Source organism: Acartia tonsa, chromosome 5 (assembly GCF_053477335.1).
Source record: "Acartia tonsa isolate MP-2025a chromosome 5, ASM5347733v1, whole genome shotgun sequence".
Lineage (NCBI taxonomy): Eukaryota > Metazoa > Arthropoda > Copepoda > Calanoida > Acartiidae > Acartia > Acartia tonsa.
The window spans coordinates 17451456-17464013 of NC_137264.1; the positions used below are offsets into that span (position 1 = coordinate 17451456).

Below are 12558 nucleotides of genomic sequence, written 5' to 3' on the forward strand. Positions count from 1 at the left end.
TACCCTTTAATCCAATTTATAATATATTTTTTTAGAATAGTTGATTATAAAAATATAATACAAAACAGCGAAACAATAGTTCATTAAGTACTTTAAAATTCAGAAGATTAAGAATGGGATTATTAATTATATTTAATGTGTAAAGGTTCAATTCTGTAAATTTGAAGAAAAAATTATAAAAATGATAAAAAATTATTTAAAGAGGTATTTTTAAATATTTGTGGAAATTGGCGGAAAACTAAATCCTCAGATGAAAAGCAAAGCCTCTGTCTGTATAAGATGAACATACTATTAAGCCAGGAATAGAGGGGATAATAGTAATTAATCTATTTTTTTTTATTCTTTCAAGCAAAGAAATTTGGGTAGTTTTGATTGAATTTTCTGATGTACCCCTGCCATAGCCTTTAAGTAAAGGCTTTATATGAACACAAAAACTCACTAATATTCAACTACTATGAATTAGCTTTTTTGTAAAATTAGAATAGAAAAGAAGAGCAGTAGTTTAAAGCGTTATTTTTTCATAAATCGACTAAATAACTACAAAAATAGATGGGTATAAAAGCCACTCAGAATCAACCTATTAACTACTAAAAAGTCCACTTACAGAAAGATTTTCATGACATAATATATGTATTTATAAATGTACCTTTATTCTTTTCATATTAAGTTCTTTTTTATATCTTTTCTTTCCTGTTTTAAGGCTCGGGATCAATAGAATATTCACTTTAAGGAAACAAGGAAATATGTTAGATACATTTTCCTTCATTTGAAATTTTTTTTGTACTCAGTTGGAGATACACATCTAGAGCACATTTACATTATTAACGTCAATTAAATCAGGGATGATGGGGACAATGCACTGAAAATTATACTAGTACCCAAAGTTTTTTAAATATGTTCACTCAATGGTTAGCTTAATGACTGTAGGTACTTTTAAAAAATCTTGATTGGTTGGTTCATTGCTTAAACTTCTCAACCAAAAATATAATTCATCAAAAGGGGTAATTTTTCATAATTTTTGGTATATTATCTTATGCCTTAATATTCCTGAACAAATCAACTCTGATTAGACTAATAGGTCCTTGGAAAGTAGGTCGACGAAAATATCAGTTAAATTATATATGTTACAATCATGTAAAAAATAACCAAAGGTCAATAAGTCGACATTGACTTTAAATTTATGTCAACGAAATGTCACCAGTTTAAACATGGATAGCTTCTTTTGTTAATAACAAAAATGTGTACATGCTTTGACTTTTGTCTTCAGTATTAATAAAAGAATCTCTTTTATTTTTTCCCAATAAAAAAATATGACATATGTCTGTTTTGTCTGTCTTTCCGTCTATCCACAACTAAAAGACAAAAAGAATACAGTTTCTTGGATAATTATGAACAGCTACTCCAAAATTAATTGTTGTCTTTTTTAAAAACTTTCTTTTCAAAAAAGATCATCATACTATTAGTTATTACCAATCAGAAAAAAAACTTGCTCTAAAAAAATGAATAATTCTACAAGTTGGAGTAAATTGTTTTTCTTCATATTAATTTTCTTAGTAAGATAAAGGATTTGTCTTGGCAAATAACAGGCCAATACTGTATACAATTATTTAACATACATAAAATTTTATTTGAATCGAGGTTTGGAGATTCTTTGCTTAAATAAAATCACTAAACTTTTTAATTTTCAGAGATTAAAAAAATTATGACACAATGAAATATGTCAATAATAATGTTTAAAAAGTCAATAATTAAGAGATTAGTGAAAGTAAAAAAGTGATTATTACGTAGAAAAAAGTAATAATACAATTGTAATTAATAAAAATTACAACAAAAAAATAATTTATTCCTTGTGATTACTATGCATGGTCATGTGTGTTACTAATGGTTTATAAAATGACTTGTAATGGAGGGTAGACAAGAACAAAAGATGGGATACACAAGGTTAATACAAACAAGGATTATATATAACATCCAAAAAAGCGAAGTTTTTAACCAGTCTATTTTGTTCTACGTGATAACTGTAAAAGTCTAACACTAAGCTTTTAAGAAAATTATCAAACCCACCAAACATATTTTGTGAATTACATTTCTCGTATTCATTCGAATCCGGTGGATAGGAACCGGTTCTCAACCATACGAAAAAACTATGTCTAGCATCGTATTATATCCAGCTTTCTACGAATATAAAAATGTACAATCATAAGATTAAAACCAGTTCTTTTAGCCGGTGCCTCCGGCACCTCGGGGCTAAAAAAACTAGTTCTAATCTCATAATTGTACTTTCTATATCCGCGGAAAGCTGTTTATAATACGATGCGAGAAATAACTATTAAATACCCAAAAACATTGGAAGCCCCTTAATTCCCCCCCCCCCAAAAAAAAAAAAAAGCTTCTATGTCCTTGCATAGATAGATATACAAAATAAAAAAAACATAAGATGCCTGTTTGTCTATATGTTTTTGGTAACAAAAGATCCTATTACCTAATAACCCTAATTTTTCATATGCCTTTGTGTTTAAAAAGTTATAACCCCTTGATTAACGTGGTCCAACTTCTTCTTTCCCATCCCAAGGGGCGTGTGATTAGGCCAATAGTTATACAAAATTATGAAAATGCTTCGTATTGGAAATTTCTAAGGTAGTAGGGTGCAAATCTGAGTGTCTGCATGTGTTTACTTCAATCCCAACCCAAGGAAAATTGTGTAGGTTTTAAGCTATGTTGCAGTGTCGTTTCATCTCTACACTCCTTTCTAAAATATAAGAATTAGGCAAATATTGTTATAATGTATTGTTTATTTGTAATAATGATAATGACAGAAAAAAAGAAATAACCAGATATATGTTGAAAGTATTACATCAGGGAATACAGGGTGTGGTCAATGGTATCCATGGTTTTAAAGAGAAGATAATAAGGTTAACCCATCGCCTCTTATAATAATAGCTTTGCCTTATAGGGGTGTGGTGGTGAAAACAAAGGAGTTTTTTTCTCGGGTTTATGTCGCTAATTGTCAGCTTAAAACCACCTTAAACTTATACTGATCTTCCTTGAAATTTATAATATGATGTTTCAAGACGTTTATGAAATCTTAGAGGACATGGAAATCCTACTTCTCTAAAACATAAGATAGAATAGATAATCCCTGTTATCCCCCAAAAATACTAGAAAGTAATAACATAATTGACGAATGGTTATACACATTTTTCGGCAAAACCCTTCTGATCAATAGTGTATCAATCATCTAACTTTTGTTGGTTTGGTCTTTAGTAAATTGTGACATCTTTGTCGCTTTTGATATTAAAGATTCTTCCTAATTGTAAATTTGGTTGATCTGGGTAAAAGTAGTAGGATGGTTGTCTGTTTCTACTTTTAAAAAATGTGCATATTACCCGATTTATCTGAATTTAATTTTTTTATGACTTAAACTAATAAATAAAATTTTATAATTGTTATATGGAGTTTTTAGAACTATTTACATACAGAAGACAGATTGCTTCAAAATCTAAAAGATATTATTTTTCATAAAAAAAGTATGATTGTTTATATTAATGTCAAATAGGATTAAGGGGGTGTTATTGTATCAACTGTCGTTATATGGGATTTTACGGGAATAACAATATTTTTCTATCATATAGAAATGTATACAAAAAAGCACAGACATGTATTTAGAAAAATTAAGTATATTGTTTAATACTGTAAACAAAGGGTTAAGTAACATTAATGAAAAAAAAAATTGTCTTTATATATTATTTTATTTTAATATTATTTTGTTGATGGGCGATAAATAAAGGAAGTTTTCATTTATTTTTTTTGAGATTAACTGAATTTTAGAGTATTTCTTTATTTATTTTTCTGTGTCTATACTATTATATAACTATAAACATACATTAAACAAAGGGGTATGAAAGGTATAGCTATATATACAAATCTACTTAAGTAGTGTACCTATTAGAAAAGGGATAAAAAGTACACACAAAAAGTAAACAAGTATTAATTATAATATTATTATTATTATTATTAATGATTATTCCGTTTAAGCATGGTTTTTTGTAAGTAAAGATTTGGAAAATATTTTTATTAAGAACAGTAAATTATTCCATAAACTTTTTGTAACTAAGCAAAATAAATTTGGCTCATGCAGTAATTTTTGTCATAGATACTCTTGTCATAAATACATTTGTCATAAAACATATGTCATAAAAGTACACTTTTTATATATACATTTATCATAAAGGTACGTTTGTCATAAAGGTACGTTTGTCATAAAGATACATTTGTCATAAAGGTACATTTGTCATAAAGGTTCATTTTTCATATAGGTACGTTTGTCAGTACGTTTTTCTACTGTTACCCAAATTATATTCTAGTACCCAAAGTTTTATACTGGTACCCAAAGTTTTATACTGGTATCCAAAGTTTTATACTGCTACCCAAAGTTTTATACTGGTACCCAAAGTTTTATACTGGTGCCCAAAGTTTTATACTGGTACCTATGACAAATATTTTCATGACAAATGTACCTTTATTACAAATGGTTTTATGACAAATGTAATTTATGAGAAATGTAATTTATGAGAAATGTAATTTATGACAAATGTACCTTTATGACAAATGGTTTTATGACAAATGTAATTTATGAGAAACGTACCTTTATGACAAATTTTTTTATGACAAATATATTTATGATAAGTGTATTTATGACAAAACTTACTGAGCCGTAATATTATTATACTTTCGTTTTGTGTAATACAGTTGTAACTATATTGTTATAGGTAAAAGCCAGGTATTTAGCATTTGGAAAAAATATCATAAACCATTTTGTAAGAAATAGAGAGTTTTAGTTTAATTAACCTTCTAATTACCTTAACGGCGAGAATATATTTATGAAATATGTCAAATGTTTTGTTTTATTCAAACCGATTAAAATTTCAATAGATAAGATTAGCACCTTCGCACATAGCCTCTACGGCTTTGTTTTGAAATACGATTTGTATAATGGTATAACAACCTTAAAAAATATATTAAACTTCCCTTCAGATTAAAAACCCATTGGACCGAAAGTTTGTTAGCTAATACAAGTTGGTATATTTTCTCTGTTAGACTCCTAACAAAATTGATCTAAATTAACTAAACATTAAGATAAAGATCACCCTAATTGAATTGATTAAATCTTCTTTCTTTAAAAAATCATTATTTTTCCTATAAAAATTTAGAAAATTATACCTATAGACGTTTTCTGCTGTTTGTATGTCTGCTGTACAGTTACACAAAAGGACAGAATATTTATTTTTCTATATGAAAAAAAAATTACATTTTTTTATTTCAGGTTGAAGCCTAGAAAAAGCTCCTGGTTCAGTTACTACCAGGTATAATTATTAATAGCGAAGCTGCTCTATGTTTCGTATTGTTGAAGGAGCGTTCGTAGATGTTTAATTAGTTAAGTTCTGCATTTCATTTCCTCGACTCTCCGAGGGTTTGTATAACCAACCTTTTAAAATTAAAATTGAAAAGGCTCCACTTTAAAGCTTGCATTATTTTCGGTTATTTTATTTCTAGGCCTTAAAATTGAAAGCCCCTAGATGCTAGAAACGCACCCTCTTGTGATAAAAAATGTAGCTTTTGCTGTGTTTTTTCCATGACTAATTGTACTTGCTTTAATTTTAGGAGCAGAACCATAGCTTGGACTTGGGATCTGAGCTACAGGCATTCATATTTTTAAAAATCATAATATTAAAAATGTTTTATATATATAAAAAAAAAATTGGCACCCCCATTGACAACCAACGCTTTGATTGCAAGAATTTTGTATGTAGGTAATATTTAGGCATCAAAATAATTTATATCGTTTTAAAGGAAGAAGTGTTCTCGTTTTAACTTTAACAGAGTACTTAGGATTTTGTATTTTGGGTGTGGAAGGGAGGGGGGGATAAAATTTTAAATCTAATTTTACTAACCCCATTATGTTTTTGAATTTATATTATAAAAGTAATTTAAAGTTATATTTTGATTATATTTACCCATTTTGTTGTTATATCATTATTTGTTTCCTTTTTAAGTTAAGAAAAGGAAAATCTTTGAAGAATTTTAAGTTTGAAAATATTATTCTATATGCGTGTTGAAAAGATATGGGCGGCAAATCATGGATAGAGGGATTGTACACTTGGAAATATACTAAGCCTCTCACTGATTAAGTGCTTAAAATAAAAACTTATTGATTCTTTTTTTTATATTGTTTCAAACAACTATCGATATTTTACTACTTGGATGTTGCACCAGATTTTCATATCGTCTGATTAAGTAATACTCGCAGCTGGCTAAAATAACAATCCACCCCCTTTACCGCACCTATTTCCCCAATAATGGATAAATGAACTTGCCAATAAATCATTCATATAACACAATTAAAATATAAACGAAATCAGCAATCTGAAAATTGGTTTAAGTTAAACAAGTGTATAATAACCAGAGATCTTAGGGGGTAGGGCATTATTGAATTAAGAAAAAAATGTTTTTTTTTTGATAGATCAAATTTATTGGACAAAATCATTAATATATTTTATTCATAAAACAATGCGCATCGGTATAATTTACAGTCCAATGTTCTCTTCCTGTCTGATTTTTTGTCCTGGGGGAAAGATTATTTATTGTCAATATTTACCCATCCCTGTATGTTTATATATCTAAACAAACATACCATTAACTTTTCTTTGGTTTTTGTCTGAAGAAACTAAAATGTTTTTGTTTGAGGAGTAAATAAAAGAAAAAAATCAGGGATCTAAAATATTATGGATTTCATAAAAAAAGGATTGAGTAATACTAGCGACTACGTCTTTAAAGGTTCTCTAGGGGCACTAGGGGGAGAGGAAGTACATTTACCATTTAAATTTGTATCAGTTTTTTGGAGGGGAAAATTTTTCCAGGTGAGTATTCTCGTAGGAAGGTGGAGCAGACAGATAATCACTTGTGTGGGGGAGGGGGGGGGGTTCTAATTCTATGAGGCCCTTACATTACCTACAATACTCATAAAATGTTCTATGTTGGTTTAATTCTCGATTCAATATCTACTATATTCTTGAATAAAACTATATTAGATGTTTTATTTGTCAGCAACGGTAAACAGAGCATAAATTACACCAATTAGAAATAGGATATGTTTGATTTGGGGTACCTTTTTCTTCTATTGTTTGCTTTTCATAGGCAAGTTATGTACTTTGTACAACACACTTATCTAATTTAGAAAAACTTGCGATAATCAATCATTGTTAAAATGACACAACTGAACTTATCTTTCAAATAATATAAATATACCCCCGAATTCTCAAATTAGAAGTTGATCCTCCAATTTTGTGAGAGGGTATTTTTCCAGTGGCGATATGGATGGTGGTGGTACCCTACCCCAAGATAAATATAAACCTTTTCCGAACCTATATGAAGCTTTACTGTAAAAGGAGATCCATATCGTTACAGCCTGATCTACATACAGAGACACTGACATACACAGATATTTATCACGTTATTTCATTCAAGATATTTCAGTAAATTTCATACTGAAAAATATGAAAATAAACTGTTTATTTTCTGTTCTAGACATTATGCAATTTAAAATTGTTTGCAGTTTGCATAAATCTCAAAAGCTAGATAAACAGTAAATGGTTATCATTTCTGTACTGTACTAAGCAAGACTATAATATTCCATATTAGTAACCATGCAACTTGGACGAAGCCCAATCTGTATTACTTTTGAGTCCTGTGACGTCATATAGATTTCGGGAAAGGAAAAGGAAAGGGGGGATGAAAACCTCTTCAAAGTAGATGGGAGAAATGGGGTATTCTACATCTTGTGTTAACAGCAAGCGATAATAGAGGCGTTTACCCTCAAAAGGCCTATGAAGCATTGGTCAAAAAGGCCTAAGTTTTTAATCCTAATGACTTATCCCTGCGAGAGGCCCTAAATCTGAGGGGCTTATAACTGCGGATCCTTTACATTGCGGGACTGCCCAATATTATCTAACCTATACAAAAAAAACTTTTACTTTCAGTTTATTTCATAATAAGGAAGAATGAAGTATTTTTGAGAAAAAAATAAACTTTTTAGATTTGTTTTGTACAAAAAGAAACCATTTACCTCTGTAGTTAATTAATTATAAATCTGACCTAGATTTTATCACACGCTTGCAGTCTATATAAAATTTATGGAAAGGAAACACATTCATGGATTTTTCAAGATTGGAATTAAATTTAAACTAATATTTCTTTGTCATAAATAAGATTAAAATACTACTCTCCGTCTTATAACAATTGTTTCTTTTCGTCAACTTAAGTTGCTAATAAACTCCTTAAGTATTGACCAATTTTCAGGGTGCACTTGGGGCAAAACTGATTTTGATACAAAACCAAAAGGAAGTTGATATGAAAGGAAAGAAATATTTATCTTAAAATTTTTTTCAAGAATCATTTCAGTCAGACTATTATCAAATTTTTAATCACTACACTCTAACTTAGTGTAAAATGCTAAATCTATATCTAATAGTTACAGAATTATCCTACGTTGTTTGAAATGAAAAGGACAAGGGTAACTTTATTTTATCTTCCTGTGATAATATTCTGAGAAATTAAATAATTCTCCAGGAACAATGTAATAACAGACCATATTCATGTGAGAACCCAGACCGAGAAATCAAATTAAAGTTTATTATGAAGCCTTGTTTCCATTTGAGATATAGGGACAGGTCAATGAAGGAAAAAATAATATTACACACAAACAATAGTATCTAACTAATTTATTTGAAACACGATTCAATAATTTGTCAAACTCAGTAAATCCTAAAAGTTATTATATCACAAAGATGTTAGTTTTTATTGTAAAAGTTTTATGGGGTGGACAAAAGTTCATATTTAGCCCAAATAGTTGATCATGATGTCTATGTAAATTTATCTCATTTTGGATTTTAAACTTCTAGGTTTGATTTATGGGACCAGGAGGTTTATTTCTCCTGCCCCATTATCCTATCCCCGAATCATTGGTTTTCATAAATTATTAAGTTTTATAGCTCGTATAACCAAACTTTATCACACATATTTCCTGGCTAAATTGTATACGTATAGATCACAAATAAATAATCCTTCCACCCCCACCCCCTCTCTAACCCTTAATTTTGCTTAAGCAATATATTCTTACACTTCTTTGTTAGGTCATGTTAAGTTGGTTGATAGAGCCACATAACCACATGCAACGATTTTAGAGCTAATTTTATTTTTTACCTCAAAAAAAGTTAATTTTAATTAGATGGAAACGGCTTTGGATGTGTGTAGCGGAAAAATATAAAACTGTTTAAAGTGTCTTCTAAAGCCAAAGTTAAATTTGAGCCTTTAAAGGATTTATTGCAAAGTTAAATTTCCATGCAACAAATTTAAACCAAATCCAGCAAGGGCGTAGTATTGAATTTTCGGGGGTAAAATATGAGCATAAGGGTTATTTTTTTAAGAGTGATTGCTTACAATTTAAAAGGTTAAAAATTTAACCAATTGATATGGGTTAATATACCCATGAGAATATCTTATCTTGAAAAAGGACATTGTCATAAATAATCTTAATAATCAAGCTTGTGAAGTTTTGTAATTTGGTACTTTTTTATATTAGCATCTACAAAAACTTACTTTTTTTTATAATTCCATTCATTTCCTATGAAATGGATTTATTGTAATCATATTTAAATTAAAGTAAAAAAAAATATTTTTAGAGTTTATTAAAATCTTAGTAATGTGATTAAAGTTATCAGTTTAAAAAGGGAATAATCGTCAATTTTCATAGTAGTTTTTAGACATTTTTTATCCTATAAAAATGAGAGTGATATTTTGCCTCCATCACACTCCCTGAAGATGGAAGATTCTGTATGCATAGTGCATATGGAAGATCAGAGCCAACTTTTTAAATCTCACCAAACTCTTACAAATAAAGAAAACAAGAATGAGATGTGCGCAAAGCAAAAAAACATTTTAAAATCAATCTAACTTTCCTTGAAGTAAACTACAGTTAATTAAAATAAACATTTCTGTATTTTAGAAACATTTTTAGGATAAGTTAAGTTAGGTATTGGTGTATTACTCAACTTGTTAACTGACATAAAATAGATTTACTGGCCAATTAAAATATAGGTAATGAAATGAGCATTTGTAAAATAATAGAAATCAACTGCCAATGTTTACAATTACAGAAGAGCTTTGTTGAAAATTGATAGCAAGAATTCAAATTGCAATCATCTCAACTAAAATAAGAAAGGTTTCAATAGTTTTATTTTTTTAAAGTTTATCTGAAATGTAGCTTTGTCAAAAATAAAATCACAAGTACAAAAATCTGCATTAGCATTGCAGCAATATAAATCATAGCAGTACTTTAAATTAAAGAAAATTTCAGATTGATAAAGGGTGTAATTCTATTGACAATAATGTTTTAAGATTGGAAGTTTATTGTCAATGCTAAACCTTTAGCTTATGGCAGGCATTGTAAATAAATTATATTATTTGATAATAATTAGAGGGGAATGAAAGGATAAAGGATTAATTTATAGTATGATCCCTCTTTCCCTGAATTTCACACACAATATGGGGTTTTTCAAGAGGCTTGGTGCATAGTTCTTCATTCAAGTGTTCAAACATTAAGGCTTATTATGTAAACCTGTCAAATTTTATGGCATCATTATATCAATGTAAGAATAAAATAGAATTTCACATGCGCTGAAAATTGCCACTTTTAATTATTGCTTTATTTTCAGCACAAATTATATTGATTATGGTGACTGAAAAATATTTTTGCCGGAAACTGGCTGGTAAGCTGCCTGTAAAGGGAGAAGTTACCATATTGTGGAGTGACTAGTTTATAATTAGCTATTCCTTTAACTTTAATGAAGGTATAGACCCAGGGGCGTCCAAGCTTTTTTTTTTGGGGGGGATAAAAAATTTTAGGGGGGGGGGGGGTAATTCGTGTTTGGGGGGGGTAAAATGGCGCGCGAAGCGCGCCGAAATTTTTTTTACCCCCCCAAAATTTTGACCCCGGGGGTAAAATTTGATTGGGGGGGGTAATTACCCCCCCTAAAGTCTGTTGGGGGGGGTAAATACTCCCCCCAAATCTGTTGGGGGGGGTAATTACCCCCCCCAAACTAATTTACCCCGGGGGTAAAATTTTTGGGGGGGGTATTTAATTATGTAAAAAAAGCACCTACCTAATCTATTAAGTTAATAAGTACTATCCTATAACATAAAGTAGTAAGTAAGGTTTATTTGACTATAGCTTCAGATTTCATTACTTTTAATACTGAGTTCTCCTTTTTAGGAAAGCTTCACATAGATCCCATGATGGTTCCACACTATTATAGGTCAATCCTTTGAGTGGTTTTAGGCTATTTTTCTCCTCCCTTTTTACCCTTTAGAAAACACGAGTTCTTAGATGCTAAGGGCGCCACTACTATTCAAATATATAGTAGTATCTCATTCTTTAGAACATAAAAATACAATAATTAACTCACTAACCAATGAACCAATATGATTATACTTTAAAGTGAAGCGTCTTATAGGTTTCATGTAATTTTCTGTTAATCGATTAGAACATGGAGATAAATGTCATTTAATGAAGATATGTCAAAATAATAACGATTTCGCCTAGCAACTGACTTGGCCCTGCCCTACCCTAAAGATTTTATGACTGACTGACAGTTTGCAATGATATAAAGCTTGATATTTCAACAACTAATGTACTACTTATTTTATTTTTGGTAACACAGTTCACCAAAATAACTTTAAATCTTTTTTTTCAATTAAAATATAACTTCACTTTTTTATTCTCGTTTAGCGTGTATGATGAAATTTGTAAACAATAACAATCTGTCTGCTATGAACGTATTCGTAAGAAACCTGTTTTTTGGAAGCCGGTTTAAATGTCGTCTGCAAGATCTGATTTAATTGAATCATTAGGATATACTTTTCATTAACTATTAGGAGACCAAACGAGGAACATAAAATATATTACACCTCAAGGCTCGAGTCACACTATGACTTTTTTTAGGGGGGGGGGGGCCCGTAGATATACCACACTTTTCTGGGATCTTGCTGAGTCAAGTATCAACTGTTGGGAATATCAAAGGATGACTCCATGCAAAATTTGAGCCGGATCCGGCCAAAACCGGCCGTGAATTTTATGAAAAACCGGTTTTTTCCGGTTTTTAAGGGGTATCTGTAAATCGATTCAGCTGGAGCAAAACCGGTTAGAGGTACAAAAAATTTTACTTCACATGAAATTTAGCCAATGCAATTGCCTACAAAAATGTACTTGATCATCAACTTGATTGGACAACTCTTTCCCCTCCTAAATGTCCATTAAAACCTCGGAAACGGCAAAAATCGCCAAAAATCACGCCTTCGGCGGCAAATAACGGCTAAACGGTCAGCCGGAGGCGAATGAAACATAAATAAAGAAATGTCCGCCTCAAAAAGTTGTTCAATATCAAAGAGATGCTTGAAGTCTCTAAAACGACTCCTTCCCCTCCTTTAAGGGGAAAAACTGAAAAA

At 30.0% G+C, this 12558-nt stretch overlaps 1 protein-coding gene across 4 annotated transcripts in view; it reads left to right on the plus strand.

The window, feature by feature from the left end:
* Positions 1-1717: 1717 nt before the first annotated feature.
* LOC145318892 (uncharacterized) overlaps positions 1718-12558 on the plus strand; it is a 108430-nt gene continuing 97589 nt past the window's right edge. The window contains exons 1-3 of one of the 4 annotated variants that reach the window (XM_080160569.1): positions 1718-1941; positions 5324-5363; positions 5662-5700. In XM_080160569.1, the coding sequence (XP_080016695.1) occupies positions 1904-1941; positions 5324-5363; positions 5662-5700 (117 nt within the window). In that variant the 5' untranslated portion in view covers positions 1718-1903. The remainder of the gene's footprint in view (positions 1942-5323; positions 5364-5661; positions 5701-12558) is intronic. The other 3 variants (XM_080160571.1, XM_080160566.1, XM_080160567.1) reach the window with 3 other exon arrangements.